This window comes from Photinus pyralis, unplaced genomic scaffold (assembly GCF_008802855.1).
Source record: "Photinus pyralis isolate 1611_PpyrPB1 unplaced genomic scaffold, Ppyr1.3 Ppyr1.4_LG1, whole genome shotgun sequence".
Classification (NCBI taxonomy): Eukaryota; Metazoa; Arthropoda; class Insecta; order Coleoptera; family Lampyridae; genus Photinus; species Photinus pyralis.
The window spans coordinates 3,841,254-3,863,468 of NW_022170249.1; the positions used below are offsets into that span (position 1 = coordinate 3,841,254).

General features: G+C 34.4%; 3 protein-coding genes and 1 long non-coding RNA gene across 4 annotated transcripts; all 4 read right to left on the minus strand.

The window, feature by feature from the left end:
* Positions 1-2,898: 2,898 nt before the first annotated feature.
* On the minus strand, positions 2,899-4,212 carry LOC116179730 (uncharacterized protein C1orf43 homolog). The gene is made up of 4 exons (XM_031499555.1): positions 3,847-4,212; positions 3,633-3,795; positions 3,366-3,585; positions 2,899-3,319 (listed from the first exon to the last, which is right to left on the minus strand). Exons 1-4 carry the CDS (start codon positions 4,042-4,044, stop codon positions 3,100-3,102), a joined length of 801 nt encoding a protein of 266 aa, XP_031355415.1. The 5' UTR covers positions 4,045-4,212; the 3' UTR covers positions 2,899-3,099.
* A 463-nt stretch (positions 4,213-4,675) lies between these two features.
* LOC116159475 (leucine-rich repeat-containing protein 70-like) lies at positions 4,676-6,295 on the minus strand. The gene is made up of 2 exons (XM_031472452.1): positions 6,237-6,295; positions 4,676-6,136 (listed from the first exon to the last, which is right to left on the minus strand). The coding sequence occupies exon 2, from the start codon at positions 5,646-5,648 to the stop codon at positions 4,710-4,712; it is 939 nt and encodes a 312-aa protein (XP_031328312.1). The 5' UTR covers positions 5,649-6,136; positions 6,237-6,295; the 3' UTR covers positions 4,676-4,709.
* Positions 6,296-10,265: 3,970 nt separating this feature from the next.
* On the minus strand, positions 10,266-10,875 carry LOC116160450. The gene is made up of 3 exons (XR_004143226.1): positions 10,762-10,875; positions 10,368-10,702; positions 10,266-10,315 (listed from the first exon to the last, which is right to left on the minus strand). It is a non-coding gene; the product is annotated as an uncharacterized LOC116160450 (long non-coding RNA).
* A 7,978-nt stretch (positions 10,876-18,853) lies between these two features.
* On the minus strand, positions 18,854-21,496 carry LOC116178127 (acetylcholine receptor subunit alpha-like). Its single transcript, XM_031497518.1, has 8 exons — positions 21,346-21,496; positions 21,125-21,300; positions 21,031-21,075; positions 20,870-20,979; positions 20,429-20,820; positions 20,229-20,381; positions 20,001-20,176; positions 18,854-19,950 (listed from the first exon to the last, which is right to left on the minus strand). The coding sequence occupies exons 1-8, from the start codon at positions 21,383-21,385 to the stop codon at positions 19,786-19,788; spliced, it is 1,257 nt and encodes a 418-aa protein (XP_031353378.1). The 5' UTR covers positions 21,386-21,496; the 3' UTR covers positions 18,854-19,785.
* Between the last annotated feature and the right edge of the window lie 719 nt (positions 21,497-22,215).

Here is a 22,215-nt window from a genome sequence, read left to right on the forward strand (position 1 = left end):
CAGAGATACGAATTATCAACAATCATTTTAATTAATGTAACATTTTAATTCAACAATCACTTTAAATAATTCTTGCCGATTTTAACAGCATGAATTCATATGATTGTTGAATTAAAATGTTCTCTGAAAATATTTGTACAATTTTATTCCAAAATTTTACAATGTGCCATTTTAAATAACAGTCAATCGTATGCCTCTACTTTTTACGTTTGTTGTTATTGTCTTACGTATTAAATATGATTGTTTAAAAAATGTTACTTAATAAAAATGTGAAATGAATTATATTGTTATATTGAATGAGTGTATATGAAACTGTATTTCAACAAACAATTAATAACAAACAATTAAATTGAATTGCAAGAAATACTTCGATTAATAAAACGATTTTGTCCAACAAACATAAAAATTAATTCATTTTAAATGTGGAATTAAAATTATCAACAAACATTTTAATTCATGTAACATTTTAATTCAACAATCATTTTAAATAATGCTTTCCGATTTTAACAGCACGAATTAATATAATTGTTGAATTAAAATGATTGTTGATAATTTTAATTAGGCGCTAGTATACACGTACCCAAATACACTAAAGGATAGTTCCTGAAACTTCCGCACAATCACAGATACGAATTAAAATTATCAACAAACATTTTAATTCATGTAACATTTTAATTCAACAATCATTTTAAATAATGCTTTCCGATTTTAACAGCACGAATTAATATGATTGTTGAATTAAAATGATTGTTGGGAATATTTGTACAACACTTCAATAATTGAATTAATATGATTGTTGAATTAAAATGTTTGTTCATAATTTTAATCCCACATTTAATATGAATAAATTTTTATGTTTGTTGAATTAGTTCTAGTTAGTTATATTACTGTTCGTTTATGTATTCGTTTGTTGATTTGTATTGTTAAACTTTCGTTATACACATTGCTATATAATTCATACATCATTTCAATTAAGTGAAGTTTTTTAAACAAACATATTTAATGTTTCACATAAAAACAACAAACATAATAAATCGGGAAATAAAATTAACTGTTGTTTATAATGTTACATTGTAAACTTTCGTAATAAAAAGTAAAACGGCGTTCCATATATATACTTTGACTGTCGTTGCTTTGATTTTATTACAACTTCATTTTGAATGTGTGGTCATTGACAAAAGTAATGATCGCCTACCATAGGTAAATTCTGCAGCATACCAGCATAATCAACTAACATGCCTATCACATCGGACTCCGTGGGTTTCCTCAAGGAGGAGATAGGTACCTTAATTTGTTGGTTCGCATTTACAAATTGCACAATATGTTTAAATGTTGGTTGCGTTATGCGTATGCTGCACGATTTACTTATTCGGCGATCATTACTTTTTTGTCAATGTGTACATACGTAAAGCAGTATTTATGATCCTATTCTATTTACATCTGAAATAATATTTTGCATTTCTAACCGCGATTGTTGGTTTATATTGATAATTCCCCTTTAGCTTCTTTAAGGTTAAGAATCCGGTCATATTTAATGAAACAATTAATTTTCTTGCAATGCATAAATACCTACGAGTAACATTACTCGTAGATAAATACACATACCTACGCTTTACGTACGCTCAAGGTTATATTCTTTTTAGATTCTGCATTCTTTCAAATTTCTGCATAGGGAAACCCCGTTACAACAAATTACGTCATACTTCGTCGTGTCAAAGAGGGCCTGTCTGAACCCATCGACAAATGCTTGGTAGACATTTTCAACATTTATTTAAATAATTGATATTGTTTTCATTTTGGTTTTTAGTTTTGTTTTGCAATTTGAATTTTTAACGGCCTACTATACAATTATACTGGGAGGCTTTGAAAATCGAATTGTTGAATTACAAAAAATATGTATACTTACAAGGTAAAAATACTGTCATGCTTAAGGTGGGAATAGACCAAGCAAACATTGTTGTGCAACAGTTGAATAACAGGTAGGCAACTGTTGGCTAACTTGTTTCCGTGGGGAGAAAACATTGTCGACAAACTGTTGGTCAACATCGACCAGCCTACTTTGTCCGGTGTTTGTCCAGTAAAGTTGACCCATATACGCGTCTACACTGAAGATGCTGTCTGCATACTGTAGGGCAACATCTCCTTTGAAGTACCGCCTCGTAAGCGAACACCGCGCAGCAGTTCGGCAACAGCTGCACAACTGTTGTGCAACACGTACTCACTGTGTCAACTTGTGTGTTTTTCGACTGTTGTTCAACTGTTGCACAACAATGTTTGCTTGGTCTATTCCCACCTTTAGATATATCATATATCATTAGAAAGGTAATGAAATCCTACCCTTGATGCAATAAAAAAACTTGGTAGTTCCATTAAGAAAAATTACAAAGTCACAAAAAAAGTTTAACTTGACCGTTCGGCGTATGTTAATACATTTGATGATTAGTATCACTGCAGAGTTACGGCCATCTAAGTTTTATCATTGTTTAAATACTTTATTTAAACAATGGTTTTATGATGACTGCAATATTCAATTTTTACTGAACATCTACTTTTTGAAAAAATGACGAATTGCGACTAAACGATTTTTTAGATATCATGTCATACTCATACTAAAATTGACCAAGAATTCGAAATATGCAATAATATACAAGGGGTTCTATTTAAAAAAAATGCAACTTTGATATAAATCACCCTGTATAACAATTGGAATTTTGTTAAAAACGGTTAAAAATATATTTATGTTGTAGCCTTAAGAGTCCTTCGATATGCCCCGACCATAGATGTATGGTATGTCTATGGACAACGAATTTTAGATATGTACTACGTTAATGAACCCACAATCTTCCACCCACGCACTAATGGGCCACCCTGTAATTTAGTTCAGAACAATAGGCGTAAGATCCTAAATAAGGTGTATGGTTTAATACTTTGTTTTATAACAAACATTAACAAAATCACAAAAGCATCTATACTACTCCATTTGCAACACAGTGACTTATGTAGGTAGGTATATCGGAACACTTGGACTTTTGAGTTGAGTGAAGAGCAATATTTCAATAGAGAGCAAAGTGCGACATCTAACATCTAATACATTTAATGTTATACTGATGTTTCATTATCTGACAAATGAGTAGAAAGGGACAGTGAAGTTGGTCTAGACTCGATGTGTTCCGAAATGCAGAGAATCTCATCTTCAATGGGTCGTAAACGTGACGGATCTAAGCTTCGTGTTTTCTCCTGATTGTGATGTTTTACTTTATGAGGAGTGCGGTTTGGAGACGATTTGCGGCTACCGTTAAATGATTTGAGCAGCTTTGCCCTAAAATATTGGTTTATGACATTTGCGTATACTTGGTGGTACTTACGCATCTAAAAGTTTCAAGAGTAACCTATTGTACGCTTGGTATTCTTCATCTCCAAAATGATTGGGATCATGCCGAGCGTGATCGTATAAATCACAAAATTGGTGTATAATCCTTTGCCCAGTGCCATTCAATGGTGCTGCCAATGCAGTCAGTAAATATGCACGGAGGTTATCATTTGGATACCTTACTAAACAATGATCTTGTCGGCTTATTTCAGTTTCTAAAATATGAAGGAAAGTGCTCGAGCTAGTGAACTTGAGATTCTACCTAACAGTTTGACATCATCCACTGCTTTTAAACGATAGTAATGGGCAGGAATTTGTTGACCTGGGTATAAAATGTATCTCGAGTCTGTGTTATGTAAAAGTTGAGGCTCACAAATTATACGAGGAATTAAATCTATTCTTCTATCTATTTCACGTCTAATCAGCTACAATTTGAGTTCTCGTCACTTTCCAAAACAGCAAAAATTAAAGCGTACCTTTTTCGCATCATGACCAATTGGAACATGCGGACCTCGACGTGATCGTAAAGCAAATCGCATTATCTGACGTTTGGCAAAAATGAATAATATTATAAAAGTTAAGACACCTAAACCTATTATTATAATGATATTGACACCTGATAAATCTTCAGACATTGTTCTCACAATTACTATTTTTTTTAATTGAGCAGACATTGATTCGATTTTTATTTTTTAATTTTTAGTACACATCCAAACATCGTACATTTTTACTTCTGCGTCTAGCAATTCGGTAGAATACTTAATTCTTAAACACCATGTACGAAAATAAGAATCCCTACACATCAACAATAACATACATAACCTTAATAACCTCTTTCGTACGTCAGACAGACGATTTTGAACTACACCAAATAGTTCAATTAATTCATACAGGGTAGAGTGTATACCGGGTGGTGCCTAACGCGACGCAGCATAGGGATTTCAATGGTAATTCCTTTATAGTCAATTACTAGCTCCCCAAATTGTTTTAGAGAAAAAAAAATTTATAGTCTGCTATACTATAGTCTGAGTCCTCCTAGTGTAAAATAGGCATATTGCTATAGTATAGGTAGGTAATAAATAACAGAGCAAATGCGTCAACTCCTCGAAAAGTGGAATAATAAAACTAGCACAAATCAAATGTTTTAATGTCAAATTATATGGCATAATTAGCTATTAATTTAATTCTTCACAAAATTTTGTTAAGGAAGTAATCTTGATAACAATAGGTGTACTTCGTAAATCTTATTTACACAAAATTACTTCTGTATTTTCTATAGATATTATTGAATTTAAATTACTACATATATAAACTTAAATAATACATGCATTTCCTTTTTTTAAGAACACACTTGAACGTTTCGTTGGCCGGGGAGATAAAGAAAGCTCAAGCGATTAAATTTGACAATATTATTATCATATAAACATCGCATCACTAGTTTTATCACATAACACGTTATCAGCACGACGATACTAAAAAGAACAAATATAAACATACCGTGGATATTTCGTAAGTATTTCATCGTATGATCCTGTTCGTCCTTTGTAGGAGGCGAAAAGTTAAACCAATCCGAAAGGGGCGCGTCCGTGGAAACAATCTTTAAAAATTTGGCAAATGTAAAATCATTATACGTATCCAGTTCTCGAGGTGAGCACGCTATACCGTGTAAATTGGGAACGCCGTAGTGTTGCGTAGGGGAACTAAATCCTCCGAACTTGTTCATTTCCGTATAAAAATCTAACAAGTCATTACATTTCCAAAAGTTGTCATTTAAAATTATATTTCTCAATTTAGAATTGTGACGCATGATTTCCTTTAAATCGAGTCGATGAACTTTTACATCGCTGATATCTAAATCTGTTAACTGTCCCAAAGGGAATAAGTACGTAGGAGTGAAAGTTTCCAAATTATTATGCGAAATGTTTAAAATCTCAAGAGCGGTCAATCCTGAAAACGCGTGTAACTGAAGGGAGGAAATGAAGTTTTCGGACAAATCTAACGTGTTAAGTTGTTGTAGATCTTCAAACAGACTGACGGGTATAATTTCGATGCGATTATTTCTCAGAGTTAACGATTTTAAGTTTGTTAAACCACGAAATGAATTCGATTCTAAATGATGTATGAAATTATTACACAGGGATAGTTCATTAAGATGACGATTATCCAGAAAGGTGCCATTTTTTATTTTCGTGAGTTGATTGTTCTTCAACTCAAGAATGTTGACACAATTGTCTTCGTCAAAGCATTTGAAACTTCCTGGATGTAGCTTTTCTATCATATTATTGGCCAAGTCTAAATGTTGCCTGTGTGGAAATGAACTCCCTTCGATAAATGTTGTTTTAGAAAAGGTATCTGTCGCAATTTCCCTGATACGATTTGACGACAAATTTAGTCGCGTTACTTTCAAACCCTCAAAAACATGGTCGATGGCTGAAAAACTGTTCTCAGACAATGTTAGCTTTGTTACAAATGTTCTATTAAGGACTCCAGCAGGTAAATGCGATATTTTGCTATTTCGAAAATTGATTTCTTCAAGTTGCGAAAAATGACTGAACACTTCTGGCGCAATGTAATCAATTTTGTTATTTTCAAAAAAGAACCGTTTCGTTTTGTTAGTAAATTCACTTAACACATTTGCACTTATTACTTGAACATTACTGCTGCTCAAATTGAAGGTGTTCCCCACAAAGTTCTTCAGAATTGTTTCTTGATTAAGAACGGGGATGTTACAATCAAGACATTCTAAATTCGTAATTGGACTGTCTCCTACAGGAAAGAACTGAGTGTTAAGCGAACATCTTAATGTTATGTAGACATATCCTTCTTTTTTTTGCCGACATGTTGAAGCCCCAGACAAATTACTTACACGAAAGCACAGCAAAAATAAAACACATAAAACAGTAAAACTCATGATTTCGAACATTGTGTATAATTAACAATTACCTACTATTTTTAAATTCAGCCACATCATCCTCATTCGATAACAAAATAGATAAAAATACTTCCTTCTTATAAGAGTATTAAAAAACACGCTTTTAAGATTTAAATGGTTTTTCCTTAACCGATGACGAGATGTGCAGAAATAACACACAGGGTGTTCGTCTTACTATATTCTTTCACATACATCGCTGTTGAAGAGAATTCGGTTTCTAGTTCCCTGCGTAGGTACCTACAGTTACGATTTTTTCTAGTCAACAACTACAATATATAGAGCCAGAGTCAAATTTAAACCGAAGCTAAAGTTTCGAGGAACTTTTTTTTGCAGCTCCAAAATTTTTTATGGAGGTGGGGGAGAACTTTATACAACCATAGTGCAAGAATGATAGGAGGTAAAGAAACGCTTTTGTTTCCACAGAACGTACATATATGTTACACGCGATGAGCAAGAAGGTGTCGCTCGATCACACTTTCCAGTACCGCCCTCCGACACGACACGGGAGGTGGACACAACAGCTGTATATTTTTCAGCGTTCCTTAGCACGTAGTTTGATGAACGAAGTAAGAGCAAAAAATGATGGAAAAGCAGCAAATGCCATTTTACGGGGAGAATTTGTTGTAACATACCCCTATAATTAGACAACACACCTCACAACTGTAAAAAATGCAGTATGGGAAAATACCAAACGCCCGTGTATACAACAACCACGAAGGCTTCGCCTTTGACCGTTCTGCGCAGATGCGTGGGAACAGGGATTTTATACAACAAAACTTGGCCTTTAGCGTCGGTTAACGGAATGGCAACGGCATCGATCATGATCGATTTCGTTTTCATTTTCCTAGTTCAAACGGTCGGAAATGGACGGTTCTCATTAGCACCTATGGACACTTATTTTCGGAAATTTGAATCTAATTATTAGAAATTCCATAATGCGCTTGATGTAGACACTACAAAATCACTTTTTTGTTTCTTATGGAGGCCATATGGGATTTTTACGGAATGAGGTAGAGGATAAAATAAAAAGTGCCGGTAGAGTGACTGTTCTGCAACTACAGTTGCGTGTGCAACTGTTTTGTGACCTTGATAATGTATTGGAGTGGGAAAGCGCACCAGTCGCGTCGTGTGCACTTTCCCACTCCAATACATTGTCGAGGTTACAAAACAGTTACACGCGCAACTAGTTTGCAACTGTAGTTGCAGAACAGTCGCTCCGTGTGCGCTAGGACTAAGGGAAAATGAAAACAAAATTTGACATTTATAGTTTTTCGGTGATGTAGTTATTTTTCAAAAATTCCAAATGCGTTTTTTAGTCACAAAAAGGGACTAGTTTGCCACCATTTAACCTGCACGTGTAACCCTCCTGTTACGGAGATGCCAATGGTGTACCATCCTGTATTTTTCGAAGAAGTTGATTCTTTTGACGTAATCTGATTTGTACATGCAATTTACCTACCATTCTACGAGTTGTTTTGCCTAAATTGAACCGTAGATGTGTTTTGTACTTGATTTTGTTCATCATATTTTCAACTTGTGTTTCGTTCTTGTTGACTGCATATTTGACTTGATTACCTGATTCGATTTGTCTTGCTTGCATTTATGATGTCTCTTGTGTTTGTATGAATTTGTTTAACTGCATTTGATTCAATTACATGATTTGTAGCATACATTTTGAGATGTTTTATTTGTGTAGGTATTTTCTCTTGCGTTTTGCTGTCATATACACAAAACAAAATTGTGTGTGTTATATCGGGGTTTTTGGCCCAAAAAGGTTTCCCTGGTATCGCCTTGTTGTGTTCTTGTCTTGTCTTTTGTTATGCACAAAATTCTGCGTGTTATTCAATTACCTACCTTCCCGATTATATTTCACGCCCCAACACAGAAAAGCGAACCGATTATACACCTTAGGACATATCGTACCACCTGCTCCTAGCTGTACCTATACGCTACCGAGATTCAAAAGTATCGCGAAATGGGCGCTTTTTTACGAGAAATTGTAGTTCCGGGTCTATCTATTTAGGTATTCTATTTTCTAGGAGTTGGAAATAGAAGGTAAAAGCACAGACGTATATCTGTGGTAAAAGCAAAGTAATTGCTTTAATTTGTAGCATCGTTTTAGCCGCCGATAAGGATCTCACGACATCGTAACTAATTATAATCTTTTTTAACCGTTCCCGTAATTTTAATTAGGTATCTTTGCAGCATCCGAAAGCTCTCTTCGGTGTGATTTAGAGGGAGCCTTTTGTTTGTGCCTCCGTTCCCGCTTTGTCAAATCGCGACCGTTTCCGTGCGCCGTAATTATGCTTTAGATTATTCCCCATTGACCGACCGCCCGTTCCCTACTGGAATCGCCATTTCCTCCTTCTGATTGTCTGAGGCTTGTGAAAACCGTTCCGAAACCACCGACGTTGCCCAGACGCAGCTGAGTTTCCGAATCCATCAAGTATAACCACCACTTTTTTTGATCTTCCACAAAAAATGTTTGTGGTCGCCGAGTACCTATTCCTGCTAGATTTACTTGCCAGTGGGTTAATTCTCTGGCGATTACCTCGCTGGCTAGGGTGACATCAATTATTTGTTATTTTTGATTCTTGTCCTGATGAAGCCCCTTATACCTACTAAAGTGGCCAGTGGGCGAAACGTTGACTTTTCGTTCAACATTGACACGGTCCTCTCCCGAAAGACGCTTGTAGATTAATCGATTAATGACTCTGGCCATCCTCTTTGACATAATTAAGAACGTTCACGATACCAAAAAAAAGTATTACCCGTTAACATTGCAATTAATATTGCACTAGAAATGTCGAACTATGATATAGGTACCTATCTCACATTTTTACTGCAATTTAGGGTGCGCAAATTCCTAATGTTTTGATACGATGCATACGTATGTATTCATTTAAAAGAATGTCTACGCAGCCCGTATATACATCGTGGAACAGCTCAATCTTAATTCCTTCGCCAATTTCATGAAAGAACATCATAATAACGCATTTATTCCATAGACATATTATGAGTATTCCCTACTAGCAGGCAAGAAAACTAACGCCCACTGTGAGACTTGTAGTTTTAAGAGCTTATTCAAGATATGCTTTTGTTTTTTGCATACGTTTATTAATATTTATTCTTCTTTTATAATTTTCGAGTTATAACGCAAACTTAGATTTTTTTAAACGGTAAATAGTTGGTTTCTGTTTACAATGATATAAGGTTCATTGTACTTACTTTGACAAATAGGTAAACATGATACAGAACTGTTTGTATTATTCAGAGTAGTAAAATTAGTATATTACGCACCGAGTGCGAAAGTAGGTTATTTTTCGAAGAATTTTAATCACCCGAGGCGCGCAGCGCCGAGGGTGATTATATTCTAAGAAAAATAACCTTTCGTCGAGGTTCGTATACGATTTTATTCACGATCATCATTATAATCATTCCATTATCAAAAATAAAATAATTCACTAAATTTATACGAATTATATTCATCTTATGCGCCATCTGCAATATTATTGCCCCACATAAAATGTTGTCGGTAATACAGATTTGGAAATTTACCTAATTAATATTCATATTAATTTAACATGTATGTTAAAAAATGGCCCATACTAAAGAATTTCAATGTACATCCCCTCAAATAAGGGAAATTGAGTGTAGTAAAAGATTTACTCCCCAAATGAATTTTTAAAGTGAATGAACAATGGTGGGCAGGAAAGGGTATAGATAAAACTTCATGTTTTACTTGCTTATTTTAATGAGGTAAAGGTAAAGAAATCATCCACATTATGAACGACCAAATAATGTTGTGATCCACATTCAAACCTAATGCGGTAATGCCTAATGACCATGTCAGTTTTATTATTCTAAAATGTACCTACAGCGATCTTTTGTGATTACAGATTTAGACTGGGTTACAATATTAGTATTATAATCTGTGCAGATGTCAATAACGAAAGATTTATTCTCCAGATCCAATCAGGTAGTCACTAAACACCTGTTCCAATACGATAGTCCTAAAAAATAGCATTATCTATTTCTAAAATGTGACAAATTACATTTAATTACCGGACATTGTTTTTGGCATATGATCGCTACAATATTAGCAAGTGCCAGTGGAGTTCTTCAACTTAAAACAGTTCGGTGGCTGTAGATTGGCTGCAGTAGCAGAAGGTTTCGTCGCCAATTCAGTGGCCCATTTGCTTTACGGGCACGCGAAAATAACAAAGTATGGCAGTATCCTCTTCAGGTAGTACTACGATGTCTCCGATATGCAACATTATGATGCCATAAATTGCCATCCCTTGCTCTTCTCATCGGTCGCTAGCGCAACCCAAGGTTTCCATGTCTTATAGACAAGAATTGAACTTTTCCACCCAGAAATTTAAACAGTAATGGGCTCTCTAAAGTAACAATCAATTTCATTAAACTCAAGTTCGAGTTTTATATACTTTATACTTACCGATCCTTTAATAATTAACGGTTTCTTTTTGCTTTTGTTTTTACTTAACCATTTAGCACCGCGCCCGTTTAGTTTTAGCATTGAATTTATAACTATCAGAAGCGCAGGTTAAATGGCAGGATATGTGACTGTTTTCAATAGTTTAAATTACAAGACGTAGATGTCTCTACCATCGAGAAAGATGAATAATAATGTCAGTTTTTTACCTTTGTTAATTATTATACAGGAATCTGTAATGAACCCACTATCTCGATTTGTAATTGTTGTATACAGAATTCTAGATACCCAAGAAACGTACTTATAAGGCATTTATGTGGCACACAGGATGTTGAATGACGTAAGATAAACATTCTTCCTTTCATGAATCGTGACCTTACTTAACATTCCTTAAGGAAGATTGAATTACATTTGAACAGGAAAGCAAAAAATACGCAGGCATCCTTGATCACTGTAACAGAAATTAAATGTACCTACCTATCTATTCTTAATTTTTGTGTGTGTCGGTTAAACCGTTGCCACCGGTTAAACTACCTAGGACAGGGGTCGGCAACCTATTGAAACGGAAGAGCTAAAAATTACAATTTACAAAATTTCCCAATTCTTAAAGAGCCACAAATAATTTTTGATTCAATATTATAGTTTTTGGCTATATACAGGGTCCTGCAACAGTCCGTCGGTTTTTCCTACATAGCTGATAGATACCTGGTAAAAATATTGGTGGTTGCGGATCTACAGAAATTATTTTTGAATGTACAGGGTGTTCCATTCCATTTTTACGATGTCAATTAATAACTGATCTTTTTAAATAGAACATCCTGAATATTTGGTTGTTTCAATGCCGTTTGTTCAAAGTGCTATAACTATTCTTTTTCAAATGGAACTACCACTATTTTATTTCGCTATTCGCTTTTGTCTTCTCTTAAATGTTTATAAGGGGTGCCCTGTGCTTAAACTCCGCAGTGTTTAGGTTATTTCACAAAAGTACCTACTCATTAATTAATTACGTGTTTATACATCGGAGTAGGCTGGCTATAATAAAAAAAAACAAAAGAATACCAGAAAGTAAACAAGTGTCAAAAATTAGATAATTATTTGCTGCAAGTATACTTTTGATACAAAATAAGATTAATTAAAAAGGCGAATTTCGAACAAATGAACTAATTTCTTTAGATAAATACGGAGAGCCGCAACTTTATAGGTATCAAAAGAGCCGCAGGTTGCCGACCCCTGATCTAGGATCACACGTCACACCTGGCAATTTTGATACAAAATAAAAAGGTCGTTAACCTCTTTTCTTTTAAATTCTGACGAAATTTGTTCTCAATGGTTAATCGATAACTTATCGATAATTATCGATTAATAGATAGTCAATCGATAAATTTAAAAAAAATGGTCGACCGGTCAACAAAAAAAGAATTTTTTGCGCATGGGATTTACACAATATATATTCTGACTATAATAAGCAAAAATAAATAAAAAGTGCGATTAAGACATCGAAAATATTTGCTTTTACAAAAGTTACAGCGGTTTGATTGAAAGCTTTCAGGGGCGAAAATTAAAGCGGAATCTTTGTTTTCCCTAAAAAAAGAAAAATGGAGGGTGATATTTTTCCGCGGTTACTTAGCAAAGAGGAAAAAAAATCCTGGAACAGTTTTAAGGCAATAGTCCATGGTTTCCCGTTCAGTGTTTCCTGGGAAACCATAGAACTGAAAATTATGACGAGCTGACAGGATTTGGTTTTGTATCATGGGGTATAGAATGTCTCTAAAGAATAAAGATGCACAGGTTACATTCTCATTTAGATCAATTTAAGGATAATATGGGAGCTTATTTGGAATAAGGACAACACTTTCTCGAGACAATGGAACTTAGGTACCTTCCCAAGGCTAGGAAGTTGGAAGCATGATGGATCAGATTCAGTTGAACATGACAAAAACAGCAAAACTGTTACATTTTTAAACATTTAGACTCTAAGATAAACAAATTATAAATGTAGAAACGTTACCATTTAATAAATCATGCCTATGTAAGTAGGATTCTATAGGTATTTTTTTTTTAGGTTTTTTGCATTTTTTTCACACAAAAACAAATACATAACCATTTTTTGTTCTAATTCTTATTTGTGGCTATAGAAGCAATAAAAATAAGGTATATATGTCCCATGCGCAAAAATGCTGTAGACCGGTGTAATTTATCGAAAATGTTAAAGGATTGGTCGATAAACCTATAATTACCGATAATCTATCGATTAATCTCACAACTAAACTATTAAGATAGATAATTATCGAGAGAATTTTTAACGACATAAACTTTTCAATGTTTAGGTATACCAGTTTACTTCCAACAAAAGCGATGTAAGAGCATTGTTGAGTTGCCATATGATCACAATTCACAACCTACTGCTGTACTCATTTTTGAGGATTATCGTCCACTTGATCACCTTTGATTTCAGACAACTTGAGCATCAAAAGATCCTGTTTTATTTAAATTATCTCTCGCAATATCAATACCAAAAAAACAAAAATGTTAGCGAGTGTACGCATGGATGATGTAATATATCGATTGAGAATATATATCGATGAGATTTATGAAAAAGTATCGATAGTTTTCTCTTGATAATTTCCGCTACTTATTTATTAATCGATAAATATCAGAGATAGACAATTTTCGTGGCAATAATAATAATAATCGATTATTATCAGCAGCTAACAATCATTATTAATTATTTTCAAAAGTTATCAAAAGTTATCGATAATTATAAAAAGTTATCGATAATTATCAAACGTTATCGATCATTATCGAAAATTAGCCTTACGATTTATCGATAATTGTCGATTATTATCGAAAGTTAACGATAAGTGATTAAAGTTATCGATAATTATCGATAGTTATCAATTAATGATTAATCGATAATTATCAGACTGAACAGACTTATCGATAAATCGATAACAATTTCATTTATCGCTCAGCTCTAGTAGGTATACGAATTCACGTAAACTGGGACCGATTTATTTGTGCACAATGCTGCATTGTTATAAAAAAAGCTGATTCGCGAAATTTAGTTATCAAATGTGAATGTGGAAATGATGTAGCTGCCTGCTTGCAACGGACAATATTTTGCCTTCAAATTTTTTTTGATCGTTTTTTAATAACAAAATCTCCCGCTTTCAGTAAAAATGTGGAACCTGCCTATTTTACTGCCTGTGAATAGAATGTATGAAATTGCATTCCTTCAAGGACAAGGACTGCAAGCTTCGTTCGTCTAAATGTATTATTATTTATTTCATACTGTCCGGTAGATGTTCGATTACACTATCATTTTGAGTCCGGTAGGTGAGTTATAACAGCATCAGAGCCGGTAAGTGTCGCTAAGCAACACTTACCGGGCTGTTATTTGTATACATCAAATTTGACATCTTCACACAATTAATTAAAAACCCCAACATAAATTTGGCTGTAATTATTTATTTCAAACATTAACATTGATTGTAATGAAACAATTTGTATTGCTCTCAACACTAACGCCTGGGTTATTACTGGATGTCGAGTTAGTAATGTTTGATTCCTTCTGCTGTAAAACTTCAATGAAATTTTCGCCGCCTTGTATCAGTTGTATCATACGGGCAATCTTAACTGTTCCTTATACCGAGCCTTCGATGTATTTTTCTGCCGTCGATCAGCTTTTCCATGCCCCATGACGCTTTAACACCGAAACCCAGGCAAAAAAATCTCAATTCAAAAACTTACTGCATCCAAACAGTATGCCAACATGACGTTTTCCTCTACTTGTTTCGCCCCATGTTAGTTCCTCCATTGGCAAAACACTTAGTACCCTTTTTCATACCTTGCGGTCGACTTCTTAGGAACCAACTTTTCGGTTGCTTCATGAGATTTCGACAGGATTGTATCGGGAACAGTGGAACATCCCACAACGTTTATAGCGTCCATTTTTAGTGAAAAAAATTCAATGTAAACAAACTACAAACTATAGCAACGGCCGTTACCACAGAAACAAGGTAATGCGATTTTTACAATATAATGAAATTTTGTAATCTTTGAAATGAAATAATGATACAAAACAGACTTACAGTATGAAATAAAATACGTTACGATATACGTCCGGTAGTACTTGTAACAGTACTCGTTTAAGACATTCTTGACTCGGCTCCTGACGTCGCCTCGTCCATAATGTCTAACTCGTACTGTTACAAGTAACCTACCGGACTTATAACGTAAATAACTATTACATTACAAATTTACGCAATGCTTCTTAAGGGATCTATTTTTAGAACATTCCAATCCTATTTATAAAACCATTCCAATGATAACACAAAAAACATCCGGAGTTTCTGACATCTGACGATTAAAAAGGAAAATATTCGAATGGTCAAAATAAATGGTTTGTAATGCTGCCATCTAATGTCAATGTAACGCTCCACTTTCGATCGCCCACGGACTTTCAAACGATCGAACTGCTCCTAGCGGCGGCCAGTTGGCACATGGTCACAAACTGTTATATGGGATCCGCGCTTCTGATAGTTATAAATTCAATGGTTTTAGGTTACGTAAACAAACCATCATTTCCCGTAATCTGGCTAAAGTTAATCACAACTCCTACTTGTGTTTACTTCGGTCCGCATTTACTTATTTCACTTTTTCGCGTTTGGTCGTTCATTTGCAATTTACAAAAAAAGCACAGAACTTAAAATAATCTAAAGAATAAGAATTGTTTTTAAAATGCGGTTTTGAACAATTTGCATCTAAATCAGCTGTCATCTGTGTCAGACAGTTACGATGAGAGCGCCATCCATTAGGATATTGGCAACTAAATCGAGGTAGGTAATGAAATATTACTAACCTCGAATCGAACATTACTTAACCTCGAGAATCTACTTTCCTCCCTCCTGGAAAAATAAGTGTTGTAAAACACAACTTCCTTATCCTTCAAAATGACAATTATGAGACTGATTACAATATGATCGTGAATAAACAGATTTTTTTCACTACTAGCGTCTGATGACATGATTATTAACCTTTTTTCCACTTGTAAAGTAGGCTTTCTCGGCATTTGTTCAAAGTGGTTAATAATGTGGACATTATTAACTAGTAGTCAATAATGAGAACTGTCACGCTGTCACTTTTAGAAAACACAACCCGAAATTTCGCTCAATAAACGTTTAGACAAGTTCTCTAAAATGAATAATTGCCACCATCCGCCATTTCCAGAGAAATTACATACCTAAAATTGACATTTTGAAAAAATTCGAACTAAATTACTCTTTGAAAATATCTCAATGACAGAACAAAATACGGCCTGTTTGACTTGTACTTCTACGTACTTGATTGACATGTTAAATTAATAAACAAAAAATTCTGTCCAACCGTTCACTTTCTTATCAAAATAATATGTTAATTTAGAGGCTTTCAAGTGCTAGTAGTGAAAAAAATAGTATATATACCACGGTAGAGAAGTCTATTATTGCCTTCGCACCTTACACCCCTCGGCGCAAGCGCCTCGAGATGTAATCTTGGTGCTCAGGCAATAATACTGTACTTCTCTACCTTGATATATAATGTACTATTTTGGCATTTGAAACATTTTTGTTCCCTTACTTACTGTCTATTATAATATTTAACTTATCTACTATCTTGAATAATTCATTTGGTAGAAAATGAAGATAACTTTGGCTTGTCAATTTTCGTCGTAAATGAAAGGTACCTATCTCACTAGATATTGTTTTCCATGGCCAACTCTGTTTACTTACCTATCAATAATCGAAAATTACTGCAGGGCGTTTATTTATTAAAGTATCCCTTTCAGCACTACTATAGGTACCTACTGGTAGGTAACTATTATTGGGTGGTTTGGTTAAGATGAATATGTAATCGGTCACCATCCTAGTCAATTTTATTAATAATAGAGCTATGTTTCATAAATTTAATCGGAAAATGCAGATGCAGAGGTGCGCGGGAATTTTTTTGAGTAGCTATCTATTGTCGCATTAATTTCCGAATACTGACAAAGACAGAAAAAAAAACGAGAGGCGATAATGATAATGCTAAAGTACAGTCGTGAGTCGCAGTCTAGACAATACACGATTCCGCCCCCGCCGGCATTATTTTGTGTACCTACCTATTTTATTCAATTTTACTTTTCCGTCAGGTGGTTTGTGCTTAGGTCTAGGTTAGGGGGGGCGATCGCCCATGCCTCCCACCCAAAAAACCGCCCCTGCATTAAAAAACCTTTTTAGTTTCTGATGAAGGTTGCAACGTCAACCGAAATATATTAAATTTATATCAAAGAATGGTCTTTGAATTTGGCTTACCACCTTTATGCCTACTGGACTAGGACTTCCCCCATCTTAACCACCCAATAATATTTATTAAAGTAGGTACATTTAGCAAGCCTTATATCGTTATAAAGAGAAAAATTTGTCCTTTTTAAAAATGTCAAAGCCAACTGCTATGACTACCATTTAAAAAATTAAAGTTTGTATTATGTCAAAAATTGTAAAATCTAAAAATAAATTAGTATGTGCATCATGTTAAGCATTAAAATGTCTAAAACTTTTATTCGTGTCATTTTGTTATATTTCTAATAATAACGATTCTACAACAGTTAAATGAAAAATCTGTTTTTCGCTCATATCTGGTGAACTGTTGCTTTTTTTTCAAAAAACTGCTTAAAATGAAAAAAACTCACCTTGTATACCTATAGCTAAACAGATCCCACTGAAATTTTTGAATTCGTGCGTAATTGACCAGCAATCTTTAAAAAAAACGTTTTGTAACGTTAAACGAATTCTGCATTTTGAAACAACTCAATTAAACAAAATATCGACGTTATACAAGTATTCTTTGGTTATACCAACGATACTACCTAAACCTAAACATAATAATAATAATAATCACAAATAATAATAAACCGTGGTTTCGACGTTTTTGAAATGTTAAAAATTGTAACCTTATGGACTTACGTCGCTGGAACCGGATATTATGTTAAAATAACATTTAGAAGGTTAACGTCATACCAGAGACATGTACACTCCATGTCTCTGCGTCATACAAACATAATTTTAATAATGGTTTTTTGCAAAACCTTGCTACGATGTCGTATGGCATTATAATGTTAGACTGTGACGATATCTACATGTTGACGGAACCATGCATAACTACGTACTAGCATTGAGTATATTATAGTGTGTATAATCAGTGGTGTTAGGTTAACATTATAACGACATTTTGATAACGTTAATTTGCACAGTTACAGTGACGATGTTGTAATATTAAAAATGTGTGCATTTGGTAAAGTAAGATGAACGCATTGTACAATGAAAAAATAGCTGGTTGGCGACTTATCACCCGGTTCATCTCCATTTGCAGTTTAACATGTTTTGTTAATGTTGTTGGTGTTCTGTGTATTGATCATGTGATTAAATGTATATTATTTAAGAACAAATTACGTTTTTTTAATGAGAATTTCAAAAACTTAGGTAGGTACTCTGTTCCAAGCAAGAGGGATTTTGCTAGATGTAAATTATTTAATTCATTGGCTCCAATTTCAAAACGACTTGTGCAACAGGTGAGAGCGTGACGTCATCATAATGTTTTTATTGATTTAATTACTTTTGTAAATAATAATGAACAATAATGGGTTTTTATACTCCATTATAATGTATGAGGTTGACATAAATGTAATAAAGTGGTGGACAAGTTTTCAGCGTGCTTCAAATACCTACCCAAAAATGTCTACCAGCTCTCGGACTATATGGTGTTACGTTTGTCATTAAACATAGGTGTTTAGAAGTTACAAGAGAAACGTCTCTGAAGGCGGACAATTAATAGCAGTGGCGGTGACGTTTACACCTAGTTTTTCTGAAAGAACAATAAGTACTTTATTTATGTATTTATATAGTTCAACCAACCAACTTCTAAAAAAAAATAAGTAGATACATACAACAATTTAAATCATTAATTTTTCGTTTGTGTGTTAATAAAGTTGAAGTATTATCGTTCCATGCTGCATGCATGTGCGGTTCTATTTAGGGTGGAATTCAAAGATTTAATACTTGCCTTATATTTACTTTTGGTATTTCTCGCGTTACCTACTATAACGCTAATGGGCGGCATGTGTTGCTTTAGCAAATGTTTCTTTGAACACCAAAATATTACAAGTTAAGGATGAGTAAAGTGTAAGTCATTCTAAAGGAAGATCTTTGAATTTCACCCTTAATCTAATGAACGAAATTAAGTATCAAATTCTAAACTTTTAAATATTTTGAGAGAAATTTGTCTAATTGTTTGATGTGATCCATTCGAAAGAATATATACAGGCCGGGACACTTCGCCGACACGATTTTTTGATGGTCCATATCGCCGACATAGGGACTCTACGCCGACCATGCCCACATTGTCGAGAAGCGTGTACAAGGGACACTAAGCCGAACGTGACCATAACGTCGATTCATACAACAGTTCAGACGGTGTGCAACACCAAGCAGCTTTTGACGATAGGTTATTTGTAGGTTTAGGACATTTTTTTAAACTTTTTTTAAAATGCAAACTCATACAAAAATTCTTAATGAACCTGGACAGATTATGAGAGGCCTGGTATTTCGAATAGCCGGAGTTGTGGTCACGCTTGGCTTAGTGTCCATTCGGCGTTGTGCTCACGTTCGGCGTAGTGTCGCTAGTCGGCGATATGGACCATCAAAAAATCGTGTTGGCGTTGTGGGCATTCGGCGAAGTGTCCTAGACCCATATATACATAAGGAAATTGCAAGACATAAGCTTTTCTGTACAAAATAAACAACAAATTCGCAAGAATTGAGTTTTTAGTTAAAGCAATATTTGAGACAAAAAAATGCTTTGAAAAATTTCACCAATGGACTATACCTATACTTGATGTGTATACATAAAGGCTATAAGTGGGTACACTAAGTGCTGTACAGATACCTACTTATAATATCAAGTTTCTGATCATAATATTCAAAAGTTTAAACAAACCATTTGACATTCACAATTTTATACAATGAAGGTTACGAACATAACAACATAAGTAATCAAAAATCCAATAAAGCTTATCCTGTCCAACAGCTTGGCAAATAGCTTCCAATCTTTATTTATGGACACTGCATTGCTTTCAATAATGTTTACTGTATCCTCTTCTTTGACTCCCGTTGCAATACTCTAAGTGGAATTCATTTTCACCATGACAAATTAACGTATTTAACAAATACCTTCAAACTTGACTCGTATAATAAAAACCATTGCCCAGGCCGGTTGCTTAGCACTCCCGAAACAACTGTAGATATCCACGCTGGGCTGGGTTTAGCCGATTGTGTCATCGCTTTCAAAACTACTGTCAATACAATTGTAAAAGTGCATAGCAAAAGAGAATCTCGAGAATATACTACTGCAAGCGATAGTGGAATCTAGACATTATCTGTGACATTCACGTTACTTACTTAACAATGGTGGTTTGTCACCAGTCGACGGTAGCTGCCAAACAATCATTTGTATGTGTATAGTGTGAGCAATAAGGTTACAACATGCTAGGCATAATCTGTCTAACTCTTGGGGATTCATCCATAGTGTCGTCAATGTTATTATGATTAGCACTGAAAATGTATATGCAACACAGAGAAATGTACGTAATCTTAAATACCGAGACTGGGAATTATTACAGCAGCAGCTTGAGTTGCTGAATGCCTCTCGATCGAAAATCTGTAGTTAATAGAAGGATAAGTGTTGTCTGGGCAACAGTTATAATGCCCAGGAAACTTTTGAACGCTCACACTTAATAACTTCCATTCACTGTTCGGAATATAGTCACCAGTTGAAACCGGTATAGCAGGTATTTTAAAATCGATCTCCTCCCCACTGTGAACCCAAGAACCATATCTCAGAGAACAGTTTTGTTTATCAAAAGGAAATTTTGTTAAATCTGCCATACAAAGCGCATCATGCCTGCTTGGATTCACGCAAACTACCAATCCAGTGCTCACAACTAAGCAATCGACAGAGCTTAGTGCAGACGGATGAGATGATAAATCATTGCTAATAAATGCCATCATTAATGTAGTTTTGGACTACACCTTCATTTTACCTGTTGTAAATCGAGAGGTCTGGAGTCCAAATTTCATAGTTTGATAGGTGGATTTGTTTGATGTTTTCGTAATCCGACGGTTTCCATTTTAAATGATCATCCCTCCAAAACTAAAAAACAGTGGTAAGAAGGTATATAAAGGAAAATGAATTAAAACTTACAATGCTCAACCAGTTGTGTACCGACAGAGAGTTAGTGTGCATATCCTAAAGAAAAATTAAACCGAAAAATGTGTCAGGTTGACAAAATCCTTACGTATGTAAAGAACTTCAGTATCATTTTGACAGTGACAACAGTCGCATTGGTATGATTGAAAATTGGCCTCACATTCGATGTGTAATCGCAGAGTATGTCATTTTTAAGCCTGATCGGTGCCAAGTGTGAGGTTTTCTTTTTACACTCGTCTTCGTCTCCATTACATCGATTAAGGACTATAAGTAATAATTAGTTTCTTATAATGCAACATTCACACTTACAAATTGCTGCTGTAATAAAAAGAACTATGAGCTTCATCATACTACCGTTTCGTTACAAATAATAGTTCTGTTTAAACAATTGTGTAACATACGCCAGTTGAAACTTGATATAAACCACCCCCTTTATGATAACCTGAATAAGACTTGACCGATAAAAATTAACTTTCGCTATCGTTGTGTTTAAATGTTGAGTTGGTCTGTTTTTAGCAAATTGATTAAATCCTCTCATTTCAACAAAATTTTAGTTGCGTTCATAATTGTAGCTAATTTTTCCGATTTGTGGAAATTTACTGCCTACATGCACATGGCCAAAATCTGTTATCTTGCAATTTTAAATCCTGTGCTCATAAAGTGCTAAATAATTTCAAACAGTATAACAAAATTAAACCAGTGGGGAAATATTGCATGTTGCTAATATACTACCTAGTGTTTGGGAGGGTGTTATTTATACAGTGTGTCCCCGGTTTGACTTCACCATAATACATGTAATTGATGAAAAATTTTTGAATCTCATTTTGAGGTTTTGGGATCACGGCCTGCTTGGTCTGAAAGGAATTTCAAGCACATTTTTACTTTTTAAAATCCAAGACAAATGAGAAAAACATAATTTTACGTTGAGGTAAAGTGCCATTTTGGTCAATAATACGGCAAAACGTTATTAAGAATTCGGATCACTTTGATTAAATCAGTATTTGATTTGTAGTCTTGCATAGCAACCATAGAACCCAAGTATTCTCTGGAAAACAGATTGTTTTATATGCCACTTTAATCTTAATGACAGGTAATAATAATTCATTTGTTTTATTTAAACAGAATACAGACTACAAATCAAATATGTACTCATTTAATCAAAGTGATCCGATATTTGTG